This window comes from Pan paniscus, chromosome 1 (assembly GCF_029289425.2).
Source record: "Pan paniscus chromosome 1, NHGRI_mPanPan1-v2.0_pri, whole genome shotgun sequence".
NCBI classification, from domain to species: Eukaryota; Metazoa; Chordata; class Mammalia; order Primates; family Hominidae; genus Pan; species Pan paniscus.
In genome coordinates, this window is record NC_073249.2 from 8,851,428 (window position 1) to 8,876,527 (window position 25,100).

General features: G+C 36.8%; 1 protein-coding gene across 5 annotated transcripts in view; it reads right to left on the minus strand.

The window, feature by feature from the left end:
- FMN2 (formin 2) overlaps positions 1–25,100 on the minus strand; it is a 391,989-nt gene that overhangs the window by 164,880 nt on the left and 202,009 nt on the right. For 4 of the 5 annotated variants that reach the window (XM_055098129.2, XM_055098105.2, XM_055098048.2 and 1 more), the window contains one exon: positions 21,620–21,681. The exons of the other annotated variant lie outside the window; for it this stretch is intronic. In XM_055098129.2, coding sequence (XP_054954104.2) covers positions 21,620–21,681 — 62 coding nt within the window. The remainder of the gene's footprint in view (positions 1–21,619; positions 21,682–25,100) is intronic. 5 annotated transcript variants of the gene reach the window in all.

The following is a 25,100-nucleotide window of genomic DNA, read 5'->3' on the forward strand; positions in this document are numbered from 1 at the left end:
TACCAACATTTCCTGTTGAGTCTTCCCCTGAAAAACATCTTAGAAACAGACTTCTCCCTCTCACTCTCATTGCTACCCCACAGCAACCTGTCCACATCCATCCCTGCCAGTCTCAATCCCTGCCCCTCCTCTGACTCCCATTTCCCTAGGCACTACTTGTCAGCAACACAAAATTCCTCAACTAAAACACATTATAGATTTTTACATCCATGCCTTTGATCATACTGCTCCATCTGCTGGGTCTTTATCTCTTCTCTGCAGCATATTATTGACCAACATTTAAGAACAATCCCAGATACTGCCTCTCTATGAACATCCTTCTACCTCCCCGAAGATCAAGTCCTTGTTGCCTTTTCAGCAACTGCCCCACTCTTTGCAAAAAAACTCTATCTAGCACTTAAGAACAATAGGCTTTAATTATTTGGTTTCATGTTTGTCATCCACATTACATCCAAAGCTCTTCAAAGAGGAGAATATAAGATGCATTTTTGTAATACCAACACCTAGAACAGTGCCTGGCACACAGTAGGTTCACTCTAAATATTTATTGGAGGGGAAAAAAGATCTCATGGTTAGGTTCTCTCATTTTATTTGAGTATGTAAAAACCCTATATATATATGTTATGCATGAAATGGCCTCTTGTGTGTTGGACTGGGGACTTCCCAGCACATTTAAGGGAAAATACTTTTGCATTATTAAAGGGCCACTTAAATACATTTTTACACATTCCACATTCAAGAGTTTATGGGTGGTCTATATACTACTTGTTGATCTCGTCTCATCTTGAAAACTAGCTTTTCTAGAGATCTACATTTTATGGTCCACCGACTCACACACTACAGCTCCACAGATCTTTCTTCTCCGGGTTACATTAAATAATTTTCATATTTTAAAATGCCAAGGACTGAGGACAACTTTCAAAAGAATGATCAAATATACCATAGCAACCTAAAGTTGTATATCCAATGGCTGAACAGCTCCTCAGGGACCTGAAAGTCTTGAACACTTGTATGTTGGCAAACGTGAGAAAACAAGAAATTCAGAGCCAAATACTCATGTAATACCATCTGGAATCACTCAAGTTCCTAAATAAGTTCAGTGAAGAAAAACATGATAGGAGTTCTACATCCTTATTAAGAGAGTTGACTATTTATTCCTTTAATAAATTTATTGCCCAGTTAAATTTCAGTTGTTGCAATCATGGGAAGTAAGAAGGGAAGGTTGATGACCCTATCAAACATAATACATCAAAACCATCAAATGTTTTTACTGTTCATGCATAATTTTAAGTTCGGACCCAGCTTTAGTCATAACCAAGGTTTTCAGCAGGCATGAGAACAATTATGTTTGCTACCATTCAAAAACCTCTACCTTATATGACCACACAGGCCAAACCTGAAAGTCTTGTATATAAACTACAATATGCTTAGTCTTAAGTCCATTCCTGTAACATCAGCAGAATAAAGGAATTTGAAGACAGCCTAGTGAACATTTATGGCATCAGGTTGGCAAAATTTACTGGGGTTGCCAGCCAACTGCACCATTTCCCTAATGCTTGCCTGCCATCAAGGAAAATTACTGGAAAATGTTTACTCTATGTGTGTCAGAAGAAACTGTCCTCCCAGAAGAGCTGAGTAGTTATTAAAGAGTGAATGCGCAGGAAACACTTTTGTATTCCACTAAGCTAAAAGGCTTGTTAATGTTCTCAAAGAGACAAACGAGGCAGATCACAGAAGAACAGAATTTATGTAAAAACAATGGCTGGTAAAGGCAGACAGAGAACTTACAAACAATTCAACACCACACACAAGGATGTGCAATTCATGTTCTCCTGAGCAAAGACCTCCTGAGAAACCAAAAAAAGTCATAATAAAAGGAGAAGCAAACAAGGGTTTCCATTATCAAACAGGTTTACATTTAGAACTGAAAACATGAGGAAAAATAGCGGCAAGGATCAAAGCTAGGATGAAACGAACATGAAAGTATTCCAAAATTTTTACATTTATTAAGGATTTATTCTCCAGCTATTTTTATAAAGAACTTGAGGACAACAATAACAGTGATCCTTTTGCTTCTCCTCTTTCCTCTCTCTTTTTAAAAAGTAGAAACTTGGACTATTTTTTCATTTCGGGTCAGTACATATTGAAGACAGGCCTGTGATTTAAAATAGGTCAGTAGTTGAACCTAGCATTTCTGAGGGAAATGTGAATCTGGCATAGACGTAATACAGCAACCCTCCCTTTCTCCCTTTCTCTCCTTTCAATTCAAGCAATATTTGCACTCCTCGCTACAGATGGATGCCATATTTCCCCTCCCAAAACACCACAGTCTTTATGATCTACTCCCCCTTTTTTAAGGTTGGTACTTAAAGTGCCTTATGATGTGTTTTCTGTTAAACTACTATTCATAGAATGCTAGCCGTGGAATTCTTATATGATAATTAAAATTGTATGCATATTGTAGCTCCCCAACAAAATTACTTTTTCCTTGCAGAGGACAGTAATAGATACCAGCATCTTCCTTAGTAGCTTTTATGTACAAAAGCATAATTTGAAAAAAAAAGTACACGTTAAATATTTTTCAGGATGTTAATATACACTATTTTTTTTTTTTTGAGACAGAGTCTTGCTCTGTTGCCCAGGCTGAAGTGTGCAGTGGCTCAATCTTGGCTCACTGCAACCTCCACCTCTTGGGTTCAAGCAATTCTCCTGCCTCAGTCTCCTGAGTAGCTGGGACTACAGGCACACATCGCCACGCCCAGCTAATTTTTGTATTTGTATTTTTAGTAGAGACAGGGTTTCACCATGTTGGCCAGGCTGGTTTCGAACTCCTGACCTCAAGTGATCCACCTGCCTCAGCCTCCCAAAGTGCTGGGATTACAGGTATGAGCCACCGTGCCCGGGCAGTATACACTATTTTATATACATTATTTTAATATTAATTAAATATCTTATATCATATTTTAAGGTACACAGAGCTGTCCAGGAATAAAGCCATGCTGCAGTATCTGAGAAAAACTATACTTCAAATTTACTGTTAACTATTTTGGAAAATCTTATTAGTGGTGATAAAACCATTGTTAGATATTGTATTCAAGGTGATTATAAATACCTTAACAAATATGTGCTTCCTTATATCTTCTGGTTCAATCGCACATAAGCATTCACATACTTAAATACATCATATAATATTATACATTACTGCACTACTTTATATTAAGTGTCAGACATTAGGTGACTTAAGTTATGTATATAGATTTATTATCCATACATTTTTTTCAGAATAGTGAAAAAGGCGTTATGCATATTTGTTAGAAAAAGGAAGCATCGGTGGTTCCCACTTGGATGGGAGAAAAAGGAAGCATCGGATGGGTAGAATGGAGAACTAATGGCCTGCTCTAACAACACCCATCCAGGATGACTCATCTTTTTGTAGACAGCTCACTTGGTAAAGACCTCCCAAAAGAAAGGGTAAGTGGTAACTGATCATCTAAAAAGCAAATGTTGCAATAGGAAGTGACATAGCAAATTCCAAGGGATTAATTTCTGTATTGAGCCTCGTACTTCAGAACAAGATGCATGGGCGGGTGAGGAGAAGGAAAAGGTCAGGAACAGGAAGAAGTGCTGGGGAGTTCTAAAAATAATCTCTGAAGTCTTCTGCATTGACATATAAGGAAAACACTAATCTTGATGTGCAAATTGATAAGTGTGGAGGTAAAGTGTGTAGGGCATCCATCTGATCAGTTCGAGAAGCGCATTTTCCTTGGGCTAACAGATTCTATAATACATTGTTACTCTGCTTTCTGTTACAATGACCAAGAAAGCAATAGTCTTTATGTCAAATGTAAAAGTAAACACTGATAATCAAATGTACTTTGTGGAACATCTGATCACAGAATTACTCTTTCTTCCAAGAAACAATGCCATCATTAAAATCATGATCAAAGCCCTGGTATTTTAAAAGAAATTCTATTTAAGAGAACTTGTCAAGGGTAGCGTTCTAGCTGCCATAAACAATTATTTGCATTCATCTGGTAAATGTTTTTTGTAGTGCTTACTATGTGCCAAGGAGATACAATACTAAGGAAAAACAACAGCACTTTCATCAGATCAGAGAGAATGGGAGTAAAGAAAAGTGAATATGCGTACAATGTCTAGGTTTACAAGCATTCTAAAGACAAGGTGCATGTTGCTGTATGAGCCTGAAATGGAAGGATTTGATACAAAGAATTCCTAAGGAAGAAAAGAATGAGAACTGAAGATTCAGGAGACTTTTACTAGAAGGAGATGGTAAGTGGAAATCTCCTGCCTGAATGAACACTTTTTGTCAGTGCTGTTCTAGTGGTAGGATCTGCATGGTTTTGAGAAACTAAAAGGGGGTAGGTGGCTGGAGGCAGAGGGCTACAAGACGGTAAAGTGGACGGACCATGCAAAACTAAAAACAAATGTGAAGGAGAAGTGCTCAGAGAACCTACCCGCCTGCAAAAAGTAAATGGCCATAAATTCCACAATGTGAACATGAAACTGCTCTCTGCTCTACAGTGTCAGCCTTTTGGATGTCAACTAATAAAAGAAAAATATCATATTAAAATAAGAGAAAGCCAGCATGGTGATGCATGCCTGTAGTTCCAGCTATTCGAGAGGGTGAGGCAAGAGGATCACTTGAGTTCAGCTGTTCAAGGCTGTAGTGAGCTATGATCACACCACTGCACTCCAGCCTGGCCAAGAGAGCGAGACCTTGTCTCTTAATAAAATAAAGTAAAATAACAGGAACGACATACAAGAACAATCCCGGATCATTTATTTCCACATATTTCCAATGCAGCTGTGTTAATCTTTTAATTTTCATTTTCCAGGAATTTATGCAATATAGTTGGTTTATCCAAAAGAAGCATAACTATCAAAAAATCAGTCAATAATTTTATGATGTGACAGGCAGTGTCACACCTTAGATTAACAAGAAAGAAATATAATTTCTGATTTTTATTAAGTTTATAGAGTCAATCTGTAAGTGATTCAAGATCCAAAGCTCTTCTTTTTTTTTAATTCTGAAATTCACCTTAAGCACGTTTATGGTTGAAAATGAGCATACTTGCAGGGATTCCATGAACCAACTCAATAAAACAATGAAATATGAGAGTATGGTTTTAAAACAGCTATGTGGGGAAAGTCAATACTCCTCTCATTTTTGTTTGAAGAAACTGATGATTAAATGTTGCTTAAAACATGAATCAATTAAATTCCTCTAGGAAGTTATGGGAACACAGAATAGTTAATCCAATTCATTTGCACTAATGTAATATGGTATACACTTTTGAGGATGCTGTATCACGTGGCATGCATGATACCCTTCTTCCAGATTAAAGTTTATGGTATGTCAACTACTACCCTAGTAATCTTTAAGCAAAGATTGCTAAAACTATAAAGTATGCCTGTGAAATCCAATCCTGAGAAGTGTAAATTTAGATCTCTAATTCTTTCTACTTTACCTGCTTTTTTTTTCTTCCTTCTAATTGGATTAGAACTGTTTAATGACAAAGGGGGTGTTGAATTTTTTCCCTTCCTATCTTTTTCATGTTTTTTCTTCAATTGAACTGCTAATAGTATTCATGTCCAGGTTTTGGTCTGGTTGAATACTTAAGATTTTTTGTTTATTTGTTTCTTAAATATGAAAGAAAGAAAAAAATGATTTTCAGAAAAACACAATGCAACTGATAGTTATACATGAATATTTTAACAGACACATTTTTGAATTGAAGTTAGTCATTCAACACACTTAAAAAAATGAGTAATTTTCCTCATCTGCTCCCTCATTCCCCACACCACAGTCTACTGCTTCCTATCCACCTCACAAGCTCACTTTGCCATATAAGGAGTATATTTCAAGATTCAGAAGCAATAGATATAGTTAACCAACTGTAAATATTATATACTGCTTAGGAAAAGATCTTACTCTCTGAACTTAATGATAGTCAATAACCCTAAATAAACTGTAATGATTTTTGTTTTTAAAAACTCACTAGGTTGTACTGCATTTAGTAACTATGTGGTTTCTCTAGGTTTTAATTCCTCAGTAAACAGGAATTGAGTCCTCAGGATTGTGGTTTTTGAAATTAGGGTGTGTTTAGATTTGGAGGCTAACCAAGATTCATTCACATCTAGAAGAGAAAGCTCACTGCCAAACATATGCAATCAGGAGAGAAAAAAAGATTACATTCTAAATAAGGTTTGTATAACAAATACTTCCATCTGTTTCACAGAGATCAAATAGAACTACTTTAAAACAGACCAATGACATTTAAGCATCTGGCAAAAAGAAAGTGTGTTGTATTTATGGGAAAGGATTTAGGTTAGCGATATTTTTTTCTTCAAGGATAAGAAGTGGAATGCCAAATAAGATTATTACCCATATATTTAATTTAAAAATTGAGTTTAAATATGTTTATTTTTTCTAGATAAAATTCACATGTACCCTCAAATGTTATTATTAAACTATTAAGGCAAAATTAAGACTATTCAGCTATCTTTCAAACACTGTGTCAGACCTGAAGTTAATAATTACCATTACACCAACATGATAAAGCTGGAAAGATTTCCAAAGAGGACTCAAGCCAAGTCTAAGCCCGTGCATGTCACTTTTTGTTTCTAGAGACACTTTCATATGAGCATGACACCTACCATATTAAGTCACAAACACACGTGACTGTCGTGCCAGATGAGACCATACCTCCTAAAACCTCAACACTCCCTACCATCTGTGCCAGTTACTGCCTCTCATCCCTCAGTTTGCCTTCTAGAACTGAATCTGAGATAACGGACTGGACTCAGCAGCTCCCGCTCCCCCTTTACAGCGAATATGAGGTTATGCTTTGCCAGTAGGAGGTGATGGAGGGGCACTGCTGGAGGAAGGGGGTCCTCTTCCTGACTCTGGCATGCAGTTTGCCTTTTCTGCAGCACAACTGGTCAGCGGTGTGGGTGTATAATGACATCTGGGGGTGCTCTGCCACATCCCAGCAGCATACCCAGAGTGCAGAGCCCTTTGGCAACCTTGCAGTCCTGACCTAGACTCAGTGACCAGTTTGCCTCCAATGCAGACACCACGCAGTGTGCACCTGCACCAGCCAAGGCTTGCCTGTGCCCTGAGGTTTGTTTCCTGGGCCCTCCCTACACGGATACTGTACACTCTGGGCTTCATGTTCACTGTAGCATCCTAACTCCTGCATGCCTGCCCACTAGCTAGAGTTCACCTGCCCCCAGAAGTGTGTTTCTTGCTTGCCCAGAGACGTGACTAGCTATGGCCCAGGCAAACCAGTGGGCTGCGAACACACCTTCTCCAATGATATCTGCACCCCAGTCTTAGAGAGGGGACCCCCTTCCAAGCTTATCCGAACTTGGGTATGCTTACTCATCCCTAGGGTGCTGTTAAAGTTATCACTACATTCTTGTACTCTTCCATCATAGGTTAATCATTCATTATAATAAACTCTTCTGCTTATATTAGTCTGTGGTTTATGTCCCAATTGAACCCATACTGTTAGACTTTCTAACACTCACACCCTCACTCTCCACCTTCTGCCTTGAGACTACCAGACTCCTGTGTCTGCATATCAATTATGAAGGAACACACCACTCAAACCTAACATAACCACAGAATTCTCATTGCCCCATTTTCTACCAAGCTGCTTCCACTTATCAGCTAATGGCAATCCCTTCCTATTGCCCAGGCCAAAAATTGTGGGATCACTCTCAATTTCTTGTTTTCTCTCACAGTCCATACCCAGCCCGTTGGCAAATTCTACTGGCATATTCTTCAAAATAGTTCCAGAATCTGACCACTTCTCAGCAGCTCCACTGTGTACACTGAGGTCCAAGCCACTGTCATCTCTTAACTCTGAAAGGTCTCTGACACTCCACCTTGCTTCTCACAGTCTATTCCTAGTTGTCAGAACTTCTCACAGGGGTGTCCAAGGGACAGAATACAGTCGTGGGTTCTTAGTTTCTGTTTCTGGTTGGGCCAGTAAAGCCCCGTCCTCGTCCCTCTTTTCTGCTTGTCACTAGACACGAAACTAAACACCATGGCTTCAGGCTGCTAAAAGCCTGAAACAAAACAAAACAGAACGACAACAACAAAATAAAGCGAGTTGGACAAGCTTTGAAACATGAATCCTCTAGCCAAAACTGTGTGTTAACTTCCCATTTTACTCAGAGAAAAAGTTCAAGTCTTACAAAGTTCTACAAGTCCCTAGAGGGGCTAGTCCCCACCAATTTATCTCTAAGTAACTTCTACAATGTTCCCCTCCCTTGTGCCATTTCAGCTGTGTGGGCTTCCAGCTGTTCCCTGAATATATCAGACTTGCTCACACTTCAGGCATGATATGGTCTCTCAGATTTACACATGGCTTCTCTTCCTCATCTCCCGCAATTCCTAGTTCAAATGTCATCTTTCAAATAACAACCATATTTAAAATTGTACCCACCATCCTGGGCAACATCCTTTCCCTCACATTGACTTTTTTTCCCTTTAACACAGAATGTTTTAAAAACTATACATGTACCTAATAGCCACAATAATTAATTAATTAATTAAATACCTAGGAATACCAAGAAGGTGAATGATCTCTATAAGGAGAACTACAAAACACTGCTGAAAGAAATCATAGACGACACAAACAAATGGAAAAGCATTCCATGCTCATGGGTTGGAAGAATATCATTAAAATATCCATACTGCCTGAAGCAATCTACTGATTCAATGCTATTCCTATCAAATTACAAACATCATTTTTCACAGAATTAGGAAAAACTATTCTAAAATTCAAATGAAACAAAAAAGAGCCCCAATAGCCAAGGCAATCCTAAGTAAAAAGAACAAAGCCAGAGGCATCATATTACTGGGCTTCTAACTATACTTCAAGGCTACAGTTACCAAAACAGCATGGTACAAAAATAGACATACAGATCAATGGATCAGAACAGAGATCCTTGAAATAAAGTTGCATACCTACAACCAACTCATCTTTGACAAAGTTAGCAGAAATAAACAATGGAGAAAGGACACCCTATTCAATCAATGGTGTTGTGAAAACTGGCTAACCATATGCAGAAGAATGAAACTGGACCACTACCTCTCACCATATATAAAAATTAACTCAAGATGGATTAAAAACTTAAAAGTAAGACCTCAAACTATAAAAACTCTGGGAGAAAAGCTAGGAAATACTCTTTTAGACACCGGTCTAGGCAAACAATTTATGATGAAACCCTAAAAACAAATGCAACAAAACCAAAAATAGAGAAATGGCACAATTAAACCAAAGAGCTTCTGCACAACAGAAGAAACTCTTGACAAGAATAAACAGATAACCAACAGAATGGGAGAAAATATTTGCAAACTATGCATCTGACAAAGGACTAATATCCAGAATCTATAAGGGATTTAAATGAATAAACAAGAAAAAAGGAAACAACCTCATTAAAAAGTGGCAAAGGACAATAAAAGACATTTCTCAAAAGATGATAACAAGCAGCTAACAAACTTAAGAAAAAGTACTCAGCATGACTAAACACCGGAGAGATACAAATCAAAACCACAATGAGATGCCATCTCACACCAGTGAGAACGGCTATTACTAAAATGTCAAAAAATAACAGGTGTTACAGAGGTGGTGAAGACAAGGAAGTGCTTATACACTGTTGGTGGGAATGCAAACTAGTCCAGCCACTGTGGACAGCAGTTTGGAGATTTCCCAATGAACTAAAAATAGAAATACCATTCAATCCAGCAATCCCATTAGTGGGTATATATTCAAAGGAAAATAAATCATTCTACCAAAAAGACACAGGCACTTGTATGTTCATCACAGCACTATTTGCAATAGCAAAGACATGGAATAAACCTAGATGTCCATCAACAGTGGACTGGATAAAGAAAATGTGGTACATATACCCCACGGAATGCTACAACACCATGAAAAGAATGAAGTCATGTTCTTTGCAGAAACATGGATGCAGCTAGAGACTGTTATTCCATATGCAGAAACATATCACATGTTCTCACTTACAAGTAGGAGTTGAATTTTGGGTTCACATTAAGATGGGAACACTAGAAACTGGGGACTCCAAAAGGAGGGAGGAAGGGGAACAAGGGCTGAAAAATGTCCTGTTGGATACTATGTTCAGCTTCTGGGTTATGGGATTAACGGAAGCCCAAACCTCAGCCCCACTCAATATGCCCTTGTAACAAACCTGCACATGTATCCCTTGAATCTAAAATTAAAATGGATTTTAAAAAAAGAAAATAAAAACTATAAGCAGCCAGGTGCGGTGGCTCACGCCTGTCATCCCAGCACTTTGGGAAGCCGAGGTGGGTGGACCATGAGGTCAGGAGTCCGAGACCAGCCTGGCCAACATAGTGAAACACCATCTCTACTAAAAATACAAAAATTAGCTGGGCATAGTGGTACATGCCTGTAATCCCAGCTACTCAGGAGGTTGAGGCAGGAGAATCACTTGAACTCAGGAGGTGGAGGTTGCAGTGAGCCGAGATCGCGTCACTGCACTCCAGCCTGGGTGACAGAGCAAGGTTTCACCTCAAAAAAAAAAAAAAACAAAAACAAAACAAAAACTTACAAGCATATCTAGTCTAGAAAACTGTATGACTAATGACTTTAAAACAATTATGCTGACCTTATAATGGTTTATATCCTATTACAATAATGATGCTACACTACTAAGATGACCTTTTCATGTAATAATTCTTATGACAAGAAGAAGTATAAGTGGAAGAGATACATAAAAGGGATATACATGTAATTATTTGGTAATAAGTAAAATAGTAACTATGTTAAATTAAAAATACACAATAGACACATTCCTTGGCATTATACAATAGCTACGTTTCTGCAAGTCTGGATTTATTTAGACTGCACTATAGTAGCATTTTCCAAACCATGTAATACTATTGTTTTCACTAGATTAATAATTTAATTGAAGGAAGAATATAGTTTAAAATGTCCTCCACTTGGAAACTACCACTTTATTAGGCATACATTATGGCTCTGCACAGTTTTATTTTTAACTTTAACTTATTTGATTAACTTATTTTTAACCTGTTTGATTAGGCAACATGTTTTTTTACTATAGACTACAAAACAATAGAGTTTCACTGAACCCAGTTTGAACAACACAATACTGGGAAACGCATGCTTTCAAAAATGAATGAGTTTCTTTCTCAGCAAAACCTAGATTGAATATATCTTGTATTACAGAGAGTAATAAGCTCATTTAAATGTCAAATGAAAAGAAATGATTAAATACAGTTACACAGACTATGTTGTCCAAGATACAAAATTATCCAATGTGCCAAAAAAGAGGAAAATCTGACTAAATCTCAAAGGAAAATACAATCAACAGATGCCAACCTCAAGATGACCCAGATGTTCATATTATCAGACAACGTCTTTAGAAAAGCAGCTATTATAACTATGCTCCATGATATGAATGAAAATATATTAAGAATGAATGAAAAAATTGGAAATCCCAGAAAGGATTCTGGGAAGATAGCAGAGTAGAAAGTGCCAGGGATCTATTTCCCCATCTAGACAATTGTACTAGCAGAATCTGTTGGAAACTTTGGGGTCTACTGTTGGGCTTACAACTTCCAAAGAAAGGCTTGGAGCTTAAATTACAGTTAATTTTAGTCAATGTCAGCTCTTAGCAGATCAGTAGCTACCTATCCCCCACTCCCGGCCCTGTGGCAGGCAGCTATGCACGCGCTTCTGGAGCAACCTGCACGCAGCCTGCAGGAGCCAAAGTGAGCCAACCTCCCAATGTCCTCACCTTCCAAATATAAAGGATCTGTGCTCTGATCCCTGACTACTGCTTCTGATCACTCAGTTGCAAACAAAGAAGCAGGAGGCCATTGTTGAGCCTCTGTCCCCTCACTGTAGTTGCCCCTCCTTATCTGGTTGAAGTGACAGCTGGGGGATTAAACGGCCAGAGCCCTCTTTTTTTCCATGATTCCTTTTAATCTTTCCCACCTTTTGGGAGCCAGACATTAAAGATTAGGACATTTAAAAGCAACTGTATATATCGGGAAAATTAGAAAGTGACCACTTGTGCCCAGGGAAAGGTGCAGGCTGAAAAATGCCCTGAGAAGACTGTAAGTTTACACTTCAGGCTTATCCTTGCCACAAAGATAAACTACAAAAATCAAAAAACGACAAATAAAAACAATTAATAAAAACCCAGCAAACCCTTGGGAAGAGGGAGAATGTGATTTCCAGAATTACATTGTTAAATTCAAATGTCCACTTTTCAAAATAAAAAAGAAAGAAAATCACAAGACATACAAAGAAACAAAAGTATGCACCATTCAAAGGATAAAGATAAATCAATACAAATTATCCCTGAAAAAGACCTGATGGCAGAGTAAAGACAAAGGCTTTTTAAATTTTGTTTTAAATATGCTCAAAGAACTAAAGAAAGCAAGCCAAGAAAACAATGTACAGACAAAATGGCAATATTAAAAAAGAGATAGAAAACCTGAAAATAAATCAAAAAGAAGGTGAAAAATACAATAACTGAAAAGAACTGAAAAATACAATAACTAACATAAAATAATGCACAAAGAGAATTTAAAGACGGATTTGAGGAAGCAAAAGAATGAATCCATGAACTTGAAGATGGATCAGAAAGTATCGACTCTAAAGAACAGAAAAAGAAAAATGGAAGAAAAGTGAAGACAGCCTCAGGAAGCCGTGAAACACCACCAAGCAGACCAAATATGCATTATGGAAGTCCTAGAAGAAAAAGAGAGAAAGGAACAGAGAGGATATTTTTAAAAAATAATGGCTGAAAACTTGTCCAATTTGATGAAAGATGTGAACATAAACATCCAAGAAGCTGAATGAACTCAAAATGATGTTAATCCAAAGAGACCTACATCGAGATACATTATAAACAAACTTTTGAAAGACAAAGTCAAAGAATATTAACACTAGCAAGAAAGAAGTAACTGGTCACACACAAGAAATGCTCAATAAGAATCTCTGCAGATTTCTTGTCACAAACTTGGGAGACCAGAAGGCAGTGGTCTGATATATTCAAAGTGCTGAAACAAAATTAAGTGTCAACCAATAATTCTATATCCAGTAAAATTATCCTTTGACTATGAGGGAAAAATTATGACATTCCAGATATACTAAAGCTGGAAAAGTTTATTATCACTCCATCTGTACCACAAGAAATGCTCAAGGGAGTCCTGCAGGATGAAATGACAGGACACTAGACCATAACTCAAAGCTGTATGAAGAAATACAGATCTGAGCACGTCAGCTACTTTAACTATTATAATCAGTCTCTCTCACTTGACGAAGACAAAGCAAATTCTCTTTGTGATCAAGAAAAACCAAGGCCCCCAAAGATCATCTGAGGCAAGAGAGCGCAGCCTCAGGGTACAAATGGCTCAGTTACTTTCCTGGAATAAGAAGGGAAATATACTTATTTTTACTTAATTTTCTGATTTTTTTTTTAGTCATAGAGACAATAACAAAAACAAATATCTTGCTCTATATAGAAATTATCTTTCTATATTATTGTATAATGATAATATAACCTTATTTTTATTTTCACTATATTTATATCCATATAGGGCATAAAAATGTATGGGAAAAGCGTCAGCTAACATTTTTATGTAAAAGAAATTAAACTTTAGTAGCTTGAAACTCTAATTATTAATTTTCATAATCTTTTGGCCTAGGTTGATTTGTCTGATAGTTATACTTATATATCAGGCAAATCTGACTAGACCCAAGTGTTGGACCCATTAATGTGTCTGACGGTTGGAAAACTGGTTTTGAAAGAGTTTCTCTAGAATGTATGACTAAGGGTGTAATTACTGGACTAATTATATTAGATATTGCAAATTGCTTCCCATAGAGATTAGACCAAATTATATTAATATAGTATATAATAGTTACTATTTTTTCAAATGCTCTTCAACATTTGATACTGTCAAACTTTTTCACTGGAGATGAAAAAGTATCTTACTGATGTCTTATTTCCATTTTCTTGCTTTCTATTGAGAATACACACTTTTTCTTGTATTTATTGGACATACCAGTTTACTTTTTTTGAGTTGCCTTGTTATCTCTTTCATTCATTTTTCTTTGGACTTGTCCCTTGATAAGTGTAAGAATTTTTCAATATTCTGGGTCCTGATTTTCTGAGGGCCCAGGTATTGCAAATTTCTTTTTCTAGCTTCTGGTTTATCTTTTAAATGTGTGTAGGTGCCTTTTAAAAAACTGAACATAATTATTCAATTTGTAATAAAAATTATCAATGTTAACAAAGATAAGGAGTCTCAAAAAAAGAACTATTAATGAAAATTCTAGGAAAATTATAGCATTAGAAATAAAATGTTTTCATTTGAGAGGTTGAATAAAAGAATAAAGACAGCAAAAGAAAGAATCAGATCAGTGAAAGTACACAATATGATGAACAGAAAGAAAAAAATGATGGAAAATCTAATGAACAGAATCTCAGGGACTTGTGAAAAAGTACTCAAGATGTAACATGTATGTCATTAGTAAGCCAGAGAGGAGAGAAACTGGGAGAACAGAGTACAAAAGAATAGTTTCAGGTTGAAGGACGAGAGATGGAAAAACTGTCAAATGTGACGAAAAATCATAATCACAATCAGGAAGTCCATCAAACTCAATCAGAATACAAGAAAACCATGCCTACTTATATTACAATAAAACTGATTAAAACCCAATAAAAAGAAAAACCTAAAGGCAGTAGAAGGGGAAAAAAATGACAATTTATGTATTAATACAAAGTAACAATGATGGCAGACTTATCATCAGAGACAAGGTAGATCGGAGGTAATTGGGATATCTTTATTATGCTGAAAGAAAAAAACTGTCAACCCAGACTTCTATATCCAATTTTAAAATGTCCTTCAAAAAAAATGAAGGTGAGATAAAAAAAATTCTAAGATGAAATAAAATTAAGAAAATTCATCACTGAAAAGATGTGTTTTCAAAATACACTACAGATACTTCCTTAGGCTAAAGAAAAACGATATAAAATGATACTGGAGGGAAACTTGGTCTTAACGAAGGAAGAGCTTCAGAAATGGGGGAAATGTAGCTAAATATAAAAAAAAACTATATTTAAATATGTTTAATTATTTAAAAATATAATCACATACAGATGCTACTCACATCACAACAAAATAAGTAAATGGAGCAGGAGAGGCAGCAAAAAGCCCTATATGGAGTCAAGGTTTCTATATTTTATATGAAAACTCTATCTAAGTAGAGTATAAAAGGTTAGGAATATACATTGTGATTCCTAGAATAACTGAAAAATATGTGACACAACGAGGTGAAGCTAAAAAAAAATAGAAATAAAAGTTAAAACAAAACAAAGCAAAAAATACCATGTAAATAATAAGGTAGGAAAGAAGAATTAGAGGGACAAAAAATGACAGACCTAAATCCAACTATAATAATAATTACAATAAATGTTGACAATCTAAATGCTCCAAGAAAGTAAAGATTATCACAATGAATAAAAAACACAGACCCAAATGCATGCTGTCTATGAGAGATGCAATTCAAACACAAAGACACAGGGAAGTTGAAAGTACACAGATGGAGTTGGAAAAAAAAAACATGCACACAGTAAGTATCAAAAGAATAGAATAGCTATTTAAATATCAGTTTAAAAAAACATCAAGACAAAGAGTATTACTAAAGTGAAGAAGAATATTTCATACTGATAAAAAGCAACATCCAAGAGAAAAAACCATTTCAAATATGCATGTGCCTAATATACTACCTAGCACTGATCTTAGCAAACTGCATGACAGTTAGTTAGCTTTCTAGAAATAGTTTTCAATGAAAGAAACAATGAGTAAAAGAAGGTAAGTTATACATGTCTCTTTATTTTGTTTTCATTTCGGTTTGATGGGCATCTGAGCATGCTATAACAAAGGAGAGATAGGAGAAAGAAACTAGTACAAAGTGAGAAGAGCTCTTTGATTGGAACATCAGAGGGGGGTACAAAGATTGTCATAGAATTTTTTAGACAAAGAGAAAACAGTAGTGACAAATGAGGAAATAATGGTAAATACAAATCAGATGGCTTAATGTTCCTATATTTGTAAGTTGGGAATCTAGGAAAATGCATGGAAAAGAAGCTGGCATCACATGTTGCCTAAACGTTCTACCATGCTGAGCCCCCGTTTCAAAGGGCTCATTCATTCAACAGTCATTTAATGGGATTAAATAGCATAGAGATCATATGAAACTTCTATTATAGTTACACTGGGTTCCTAGCCTTCCCTTACCTGATACAGCATGAATGAAAAGAGGTAGTTAGAATCCCAGTCCCCTTAGTAATAGCAACCATATTGGTTTCATGCAGTTGGAACTACAACTTCTGGTATACCCTTGTGTGATTTCGGGTGATAGAGGAGGGATGGAACATGTAAGCACATATTCATGTCATGTGGAAATGAAATAGTGGCCTATTTTAATCTAGCTATTACATAGCTGTAAAGTTTGGGGAGAGTGTGCAGGAAGCAGGAAGGCCTCCAGCCAAGGTACACCACAAATGTGCCTTCATACAGCGCGCCACCTTATTCCTGCTAGTCTTGCATAAAAATGCAGTCTATTGGCAACTGAAAACATGGAAAAACTTGTTCCACTTTGTGCACCAAAAAATAAACTACTACTAGTTCTGTAATCTTAGGTCCATCTTGGGTTCATCGCAGTATGCATTATCTAGTATAAACTGAGAAAAGGAAGCTCAAGCTTCTTTTCAGTCCAGCGGACACTCAAAAGATCTAAGGTAACATGGGAAATGGAAAGAGCTTCCTTAGCAATTCCAGGGGCTCCTGAGGCAATCACGTCTGAAATTACATCAACAAGAAGGAAGCAAATCTACTCAGTTTGCCCTAAAATAGAATGTCACCGTTTGAATTTAAACCATTGTTTGAAAAATTACACATAACGGGATCAGATTATTGCTGGGATAGCAATGGTTAGCTTTATCCATGGTAAAGGTATCACTTCTGAGTCTCTGCAGAAATATTTCTGAAATTACCTTATTTTTAAGAAAGCCAGATTTCCTTTTATACTGATGTTTAAAAAAAGCAGAGCATTTGAAATGTAAATAATGACATTAACCATTTTCATTTCTGTCAATTATAAAATAATACCAAAAGGAAAACATTACTATTCTCAGGTCATTGTTTAATTAAGTAGTAATTATTATGAATATTTTATACAAACCATATTGTTCAATATGGAATATAAAAATTCAGGCCATGTGTGGTGGCTCATGCCTGTAATCCCAGCACTTTGTAAGGTCGAGGCGGGTGGATCACCTGAGGTCAGGAGTTCGAGACCAGCCTAGCCAACATGGCAAAACCCAGTCTCTCCTAAAAATACAAAAATTAGCCCGGTGTGGCAGTGGGTGCCTGTAATCCCAGCTACCCTGGAAGCTGGGGTAGGAGAACTTGAACCTGGGAGGCAGAGGTTGCAGTAGGCCAAGACTGCACCACTGCACTCCAGCTTGGGCGACAGAGTGAGACTCCACCTCAAAAAAAAAAAAATTCAACTAATAAGGAATTTGTAGTTAAGTGAGAAGATAAGACATATGCATACATAAAGATAACATAAAGCAAAAAGTGGAAAATTCCCAGGAAAGGAAGAAAGGAGTACTATAAGATTTCAACAATGTCTTACATAGACAGCAGCGGTCCCCAACCTTTTTGGCACCAGGGACCAGTTTTGTGGAAGACAATTCTTCCACAGACCCGGCATTATGGGGATGGTTTGGTGATGAAATTGTTCTACCTCAGATCATCAGGCATTAGGTTCTCATAAAGAGCAGGCAACCTAGATCCCGTGCATATGCAGTTCACAAAAGGGTTTGTACTCCTAGCTCCTATGATAAGCTAATGCCACCACAGATCCAACAGGAAGTGGAGCTCAGGCAGTAACGCTTGCTCACCAGTGGCTCACCTTCTGCTGTGTGGCCCAGTTCCTAACAGGCCACAGAATGGTACTGGTCCTTGGCCTGAGGGTTGAGGACCCCTGATATACAGGACGTTTAGGGAAGAACTGTTCCAAATACTACTTAACTCTAGGTTCTGGAGCTATTGCTGTGGATAAAACAACTATTTTTGCCTTCCCAAGACTTATTTTTTAATAGATATTAATCAGGAATTTGCATATATGTATTATTGGCTTATAAAATACGCACAATGACCTGTTATTGTTCATAACGGATCCTTCAAGTTCCTGTACTGCAGAGGGCTAACCTGGTACTACCTAAACTAATAATTGTGAATCACCCTCTCACAAAATAATTGTTTTCCTGAAACAATGAAAGTCTGAACCTTAAAGTTTGAGAACAGCAGCAATAAAAATTGTAATTAAGTTTAACCAGTGCCAGCTAGTATACTATACGCTGAATGTTTACGCCCCACCCTCAGTTCCATAGGTTGAAACCTTATCCCCAGGATGATGGTATTAAGGTAGGGCCTTTTGGAAGCAATTAGGCCATGAGAGCAGAGCCCTCTTGAATGAGATCAGTGCCCTTGTAGAAGAGACCCCAAGCAGCTCCCTTGTCCCTTCTACCATGTGAGGTTACAGCAAGAACACCGCAGTCTGTGAACCTGGAAGAGGGCCCTCACCAGATCCCAAATCTGCCAGTGCCTTCATCTTGGAAATCTCAGTCTCCAAAACTGGGAGAAATAACATTTCATAAGCCATTTAGGCTATGGTATTCTATTATAGCAGCCCAAACAGACTAAGACACAGTACTTGTTCTACTTTCATGAAGTAAGATAAGATTCTGGGTAGCTATCTAGTTTGTCCTGAGTCATAAATTTATATTTTGTGAAATTACTTTACTTTGAAAGGCTAAACACTCCCAAATAAAATATTCTTTTTTTTTTTTTTTTTTTTTTTGTTTGAGATGGAGTCTCACTCTGTCACCAGGCTGGAGTGCAGTGATGCAATCTCGGCTCACAGCAACCTCCGCCTCCCAGATTCAAGTAATTCTCCTGCCTTAGCCTCCTGAGTAGCTGGGATTACACGTGCCCGGGCCACCATGCCTGGCTTATGTTTGTATTTTTAGTAGAGATGGGGTTTCACCATGTTGGCCAGGCTGTTCTCGAACTCCCGACCTCGTGATCCTCCCGCCTTGGCCTCCCAAAGTGCTAGGATTACAGGCATGAGCCACCACACCCAGCCCAAATAAAATATTCTAAACCATCATAAAATAAACATTTAATGTTCTGTATTTTCTGGGTATATTTCTACACATAAATACATCAAGTGTAAATAAGACATTCATTCCTAGATACGCATACACACATATAGATACACACACACACCATGTATACACCAAATGTATATATGTAATATATATGTGCAAGATAGATAGATACACACACACCAACATCTTAAATCATTATGACCTGCTGAAGAAATTACTTTCCTCTAGTATTTCCTCCTTTCTTCCATATGGCCCTCCTGGTTGGAAGAGGGTTAGTATGAAAGACTCAAGAGAAATGAAAACTCTCTGTACCTCCCAATGGTTATATTTTAAATACCAATTTCATTGGAACGTGAATATACTAAACACATGATTTACTTTTTCCAGTTTTCCCTTTGCATAGTGACAACTGTATAATAAATCACTGAAACCTTCCCTCTCAATCTTTGTTTCTGACTCAGTTTCACTGAATGCTTATGCTCACCATGCTTAATGGGTACCAATTCTACACTTGGCCCACAGATTCTGTACAATGCACCATGAGACATATTTTGTCTTACATCGGTCTCAATCTCACAGATGAGACCACCATATAACATATGTTAAAAAAAAAAAAACCAAACTCAAGAGTGGATGAGCAGGTTGAACACACAGTCCTCAAGGGAGTGATCAAGGAACAGAGTCTGCATCCTGCCCACCACATGGGTCTCCCCAGAGCCAAGAATTATTTGACTTGAGACAGAAAAGTTAAGGACCAACTAAGGCCATGCCCCAAAGAGCAGAGGCTTAAATACCAGGCAGATCAAAGGCAAGAACAGAAATAAAGTAAAAAAAAAAAAAAAAAAAAAAAGCACTCAAAGGTATTAGACTCAAAATAGGACCACACTGAGACTTTACCTTAAATATAATCAAAAGCACTGAAAACAACCTGCTTTATTACTACTTGAATCAATATTATTTAATGTCACATTCTAGCTAAAGACATCTCTCATATCGCACTTCCCAATGGCACTGACTATATCGTGCTATGGTTATTCTCCTTCAATACCTTACTCCCTTTTTCTACCACCTTTGTAAAAAAAAAAAAAAAAAAAAGTACTACATAAAAAAAGCTAAATGTCCTGCCACCTAGTGAAATAAACTGTAGCAGTATAGAGAAACAGGCAGAATGAACTAAATCCCAGCTATATCACAACACTAGCTATGTGACCCTGAGTAAGTCATCTAACCTCTCTAACTTTCCTCATGTAAAACAGGGGTGATAATAATAGCATTTGATCACAGTTCATCAGAGAAATGCAAATCAAAACCACTGTGAGCTATGACTTCACATCTGTTGGCAAGGCTATTAGGAGAGAGATAACAGGTGTTGGTGAAGATGCGGAGAAAAGGGAACCCTGGCACACTGTTGATGGGAATGTAAATTGGTACAGCCATAATAGAAAGCAGTGTAGGTGTTGCTCAAAATATTAAAGACAGAACTACCATATGATCCAGCAATTCTACTTCTGGGAATACATCCAAAGGAAATGAAAAGTATGTTGAAGAGATATCTGTACTTTCATGTTCACTGCAGCACTACTCATAAGAGACAAGATATAAAACCAACCAGTGTCCATCAACAGATGAATGGATAAAGAAAATGTGGTACATATACACCATGGAATATTATTCAGCCATAAAAAAGAAAGCAATCCTGCCATTTGCAACATCATGGATGAACCTGGAGGGCATAAGGCTAAGTGAAATAAGCTAGACACAGAAAGACAAATAAGACATCTAAAAAACTTGAACTCATAGAAACAGAAAGCATAACGGTGGTTGCCCAGGGGTGGGAGGTAGGAAAATAGGGAGGTATTGGTCAAAAGGTACAAACTTTCAGTTATAAGATGAATAACTTCTAGAGATCTTATATATAAGTGTGGGTGGTGATGGATGTGTTAATCTGATTGTGGTAATCAATGTGTGTATCACCTCAGCATGAATATGTTCAATACATACACCTGGAATGTATTCAATCTTTTTCAGTTACATATTTTAAAATTTTAAGTGTGTGTGAGTGAGTGTGTGTATGTGTGTATGAAGTGCACAGAACAATGCTTGGCTCAAGTTAGCCCCCACATCAGTACTATTATTTAAATTTAAAAAAATAATGAATATGTTCCTAGAAAGTATTGTAACAAACACCTACTTAGGCAAATTCACTACACTCGGATCAAATTTCTTTAGAGGACCTTAAAACAAAGAGCCTATATGGGCACATAGACATGTACTGTGTACATATTATATACTCACACATAAAATTCCTTCTATTACTCACATTCTCATAGAGAGCTTGAAGGGTCTCCAGGTCAACCACAGAATTATCCAAGTTCACAACAGCTGTGGAAAAAAAAAGAAGAATATAAATTGCCATAAGCCACCTGTGAAAAGATGTTTGACCATCTCAGGCAGCAGGCTCACGGCTCAGCAGCCAGAGGGAGCGGGGGCTTTAACTTCAATGTTCCCCCTTGCCCCCACTGCAAAGCCTGCACCAGGAATTTCGCTGGGCCAGGTGTCAAGTGTTAAAGCTTTCACTTGCTCCGCAAATACTAAATCCCATGAAAATGGCCCAGGCAAAGGTCAGAGAGAAACTGTGAGGTCTGTTTTTCACAGCCGAACTGAATGAATTTGAAAAATCTGCTTCATACCAGCAAAATAAGCAAATCACTCCAGTGAATGCTACATCCCAGTTAATATCAATAAATGCTTAAATTCACCAGTATATCTAGGACCTTTGACAAAGGTGAAATCTAATCATTAAACAGATGGACTTAGTATAAAAATGATGGGGGCATTTCCTGTTATAATTCCTCAAAATATTATAATCAAAGGATGAATCTTTTATATTGGTAGTGGTATTAGCACAGATCCTACCTTAAAAATCCATCCTTCAAATATATACTACCCAGGGTTATACAAGGAAGAAGCAGGATAGATAATAGAAAAATCAGCAATATTTTCTTTATGCATTTGTTGCCTGGGGAAATTTGTATTGTATTTTGGAGTAGGTGTGCTTTATTACTTGGTTTAGGCATAGGTTAATACAAATCATTCTGTGTTTTCTACATGGATATTTGGTAGAAACAAGGCGAATTTGCCTTGATAGAATTTGTGCCAAGTAGCCAGTGAAGCTCTTGGGGAGTTAAAAATTTCCGGGACAAAAATCACCAAGTGAATAATCACAAACTGGATATATTTATTTTGATAACAGAGGCATTTTACAATGTCTCTTCTCTCAAAGTTTCACATGAGACATTTTCTAGTTGACTCTGGCAAAATCCCAAGAAAAAATTAAAAAGACAAGTGGGAAATGGAAGCACAGGATGGATAAGAAATCTAAACAAGGTAATTTAGCATTTGTATTTGGAGCTGGGAAGAGAGCCCAGATTCACCAAAAAATATTGTACCAAGTAGAATATGATACTTCCACCCTAATAATAATCCACTATCTCAATTTCCAAAAAAATTAGGTGTGAAATACATATCTAAGAGTAAGAGTCTCAGACAAATCTTATTCATTAGACCATATAAGGCAAAAATATCATGAACTTTAATGTTTCAAAGTAGTAAAGGCACAGTCCAAATACCTTTGACCGTATTTCAAAAATTAATTAAAAAGGATTAGCTAATAATTTTGCTGTGATAATATGTAAGAAAATGCATAAAACCCGAGTAAAAACAGTAAATTTATGTATGGAATTATCTTCTTTCGATTTGTGCAGAGTCTAGCTCTTCAAGAATATCTTACAGTGAATCAAAGGTTTCTGATTTTGGAATTCATCAGCTAGCTAATAATCCAGTAATTCTCTACATGATAGGAAAACTATAAAGGAAATGCAAGGGGTCAACTTGGTGTCAGATTTCATCCCCAGAACAAGGCAAAGAAACACAATAAAATTATTCATGATGAATTCAAAGCTCATAAAGTACACAGTTGTCCTTTGACTTTATCCAGCATTTTAAACCATACTATTATACCCACAAGTTTTCCCCACATAAAACTTGTGAATATCCTGAGGTTTCTCATCTTTCTATCTCATGCAATGTCATATACATGAGATCGAAAGAATATTCTTAATAATGAATATCTTAATACATGTTATGTGCTCCTAAACAAGTTCTCAAAGGGTCCTAACCCATGAAATCTCATTTTTTACTCATCCACAGAAAATCTCACTGGAAAGCAACACTGTTACTGTTTCTCCATATAATTTCCCCCTAGTTGACCTGAGAGAAATTAACACAATTCAAATGGGAACGAACGGTTTTCAGGGCAAAATCTAATCATGCTTTTGTAGTCAAAGAAAGATTAAATACTGACAGATGAATGGATGCAGTGATAGAAATTCCAGACAGGAAATAAAGGTAAAAGAAGTAATTTGGGAAAGATTAAAATTATCGAAGTGCCATACTTCCTCCTCAATTTAAAAAGCATATGCTACCATTTCAGAAATCAGGACTTAGATCAAAATGTCTATGTTACTAGATGTTTAGTAGCATCTTCCATTTCTCCCTTCCTTAAAATCTGTGATTTGGTCAATGGTACATTTTCAATGGATGGAATTCTAAAATCAAGGAAATAAGATAAGCATTCCCAAATGTATTCAACAAATGTAAGGTGTTTCCTATACATCAGGGATTACACTAGTATACTAGAAGGGTTAACAGTTACTTGAGTAATAATGATTTGAAGTTGGAGCTATTTGGGTGGGAATATGCTGAATAGCCCAGCCTTGAAAGTCTGCAGACAACTGGTAATGCACAGAGAAGAGAATACCATGATCAGAGTTCTAGATCATGCTAAGAATGACTGAAGGCATTTTTTATTTTTTACTTATTTACTTATGTACTCACCTACTTACTTATTTATGTATTTATTTATTTAGGTGGCAAAAAGATTCAAAGAAAAAACTCCTCAGAAATTTCTTGGTTCCAAGTCCAAAATTTCAGCCTTGTTTCGGAGGAAAGAACCTGAGTATTGAAATTATATCAAGGTGACAGTTCCTCCAAAGGGAATATTATTTTTACAAGATGCTGTTTCCTGATGTGGAACAAACATAGAACATGGAATCGAACTAAACTAAGTTTAAATTTAAATTTTTATTTGCTGCTGCATTACTTCAAGTAAGTTACTTTTTATAAGTTTTAGTTCCTTTATGGGGCAGGGGCAAGGAAATAATGGAAAATATTAGCCAAGTTTTGGTTTGGGGTTTTTGTGGGGCTTAGAGGCAATAACAAGTAAAAGGGTCTGACATGTAGTTGGTTAATGTTACCTCCCCATGCCAACTTTTCACATAAATTCAACTATTAGAACATCCTTCCTGCTCAAGTGAGCCTTGTTATCAAGCCCAAGGTTAAACGAGTGGACTTTTTTTCAATTTGTGTTTTAGCTTCCCCGTGTATCCAAAAAAAAGAAAAACAAAAAATCCATTCCAACTGCATCTACTGAGGGATGGAACGTTTACCTGAATGATAAACCATTAGAATGAAACAAGAGAGCCTGGTATAGAACTACCGGGGCTTGTTCATTATACTCTGTCTTGTTTATTAGCATTTAAATGATTAAGCAGAAGACTAGATTTCAGATAAATCCAAAATTTAAAAGAATATCCAGTGATAAATGTGTAGTTCAGATTACTTTATCCTCTAATATTCAGCAAGGCGTTCATGTGATTATATTTCAGATTGGAGGTCAGATATCTCACACTCATTTCCTCCTTGCTGCTTTAAGATGCTGAGTAACACCCATCCTTGTCTGT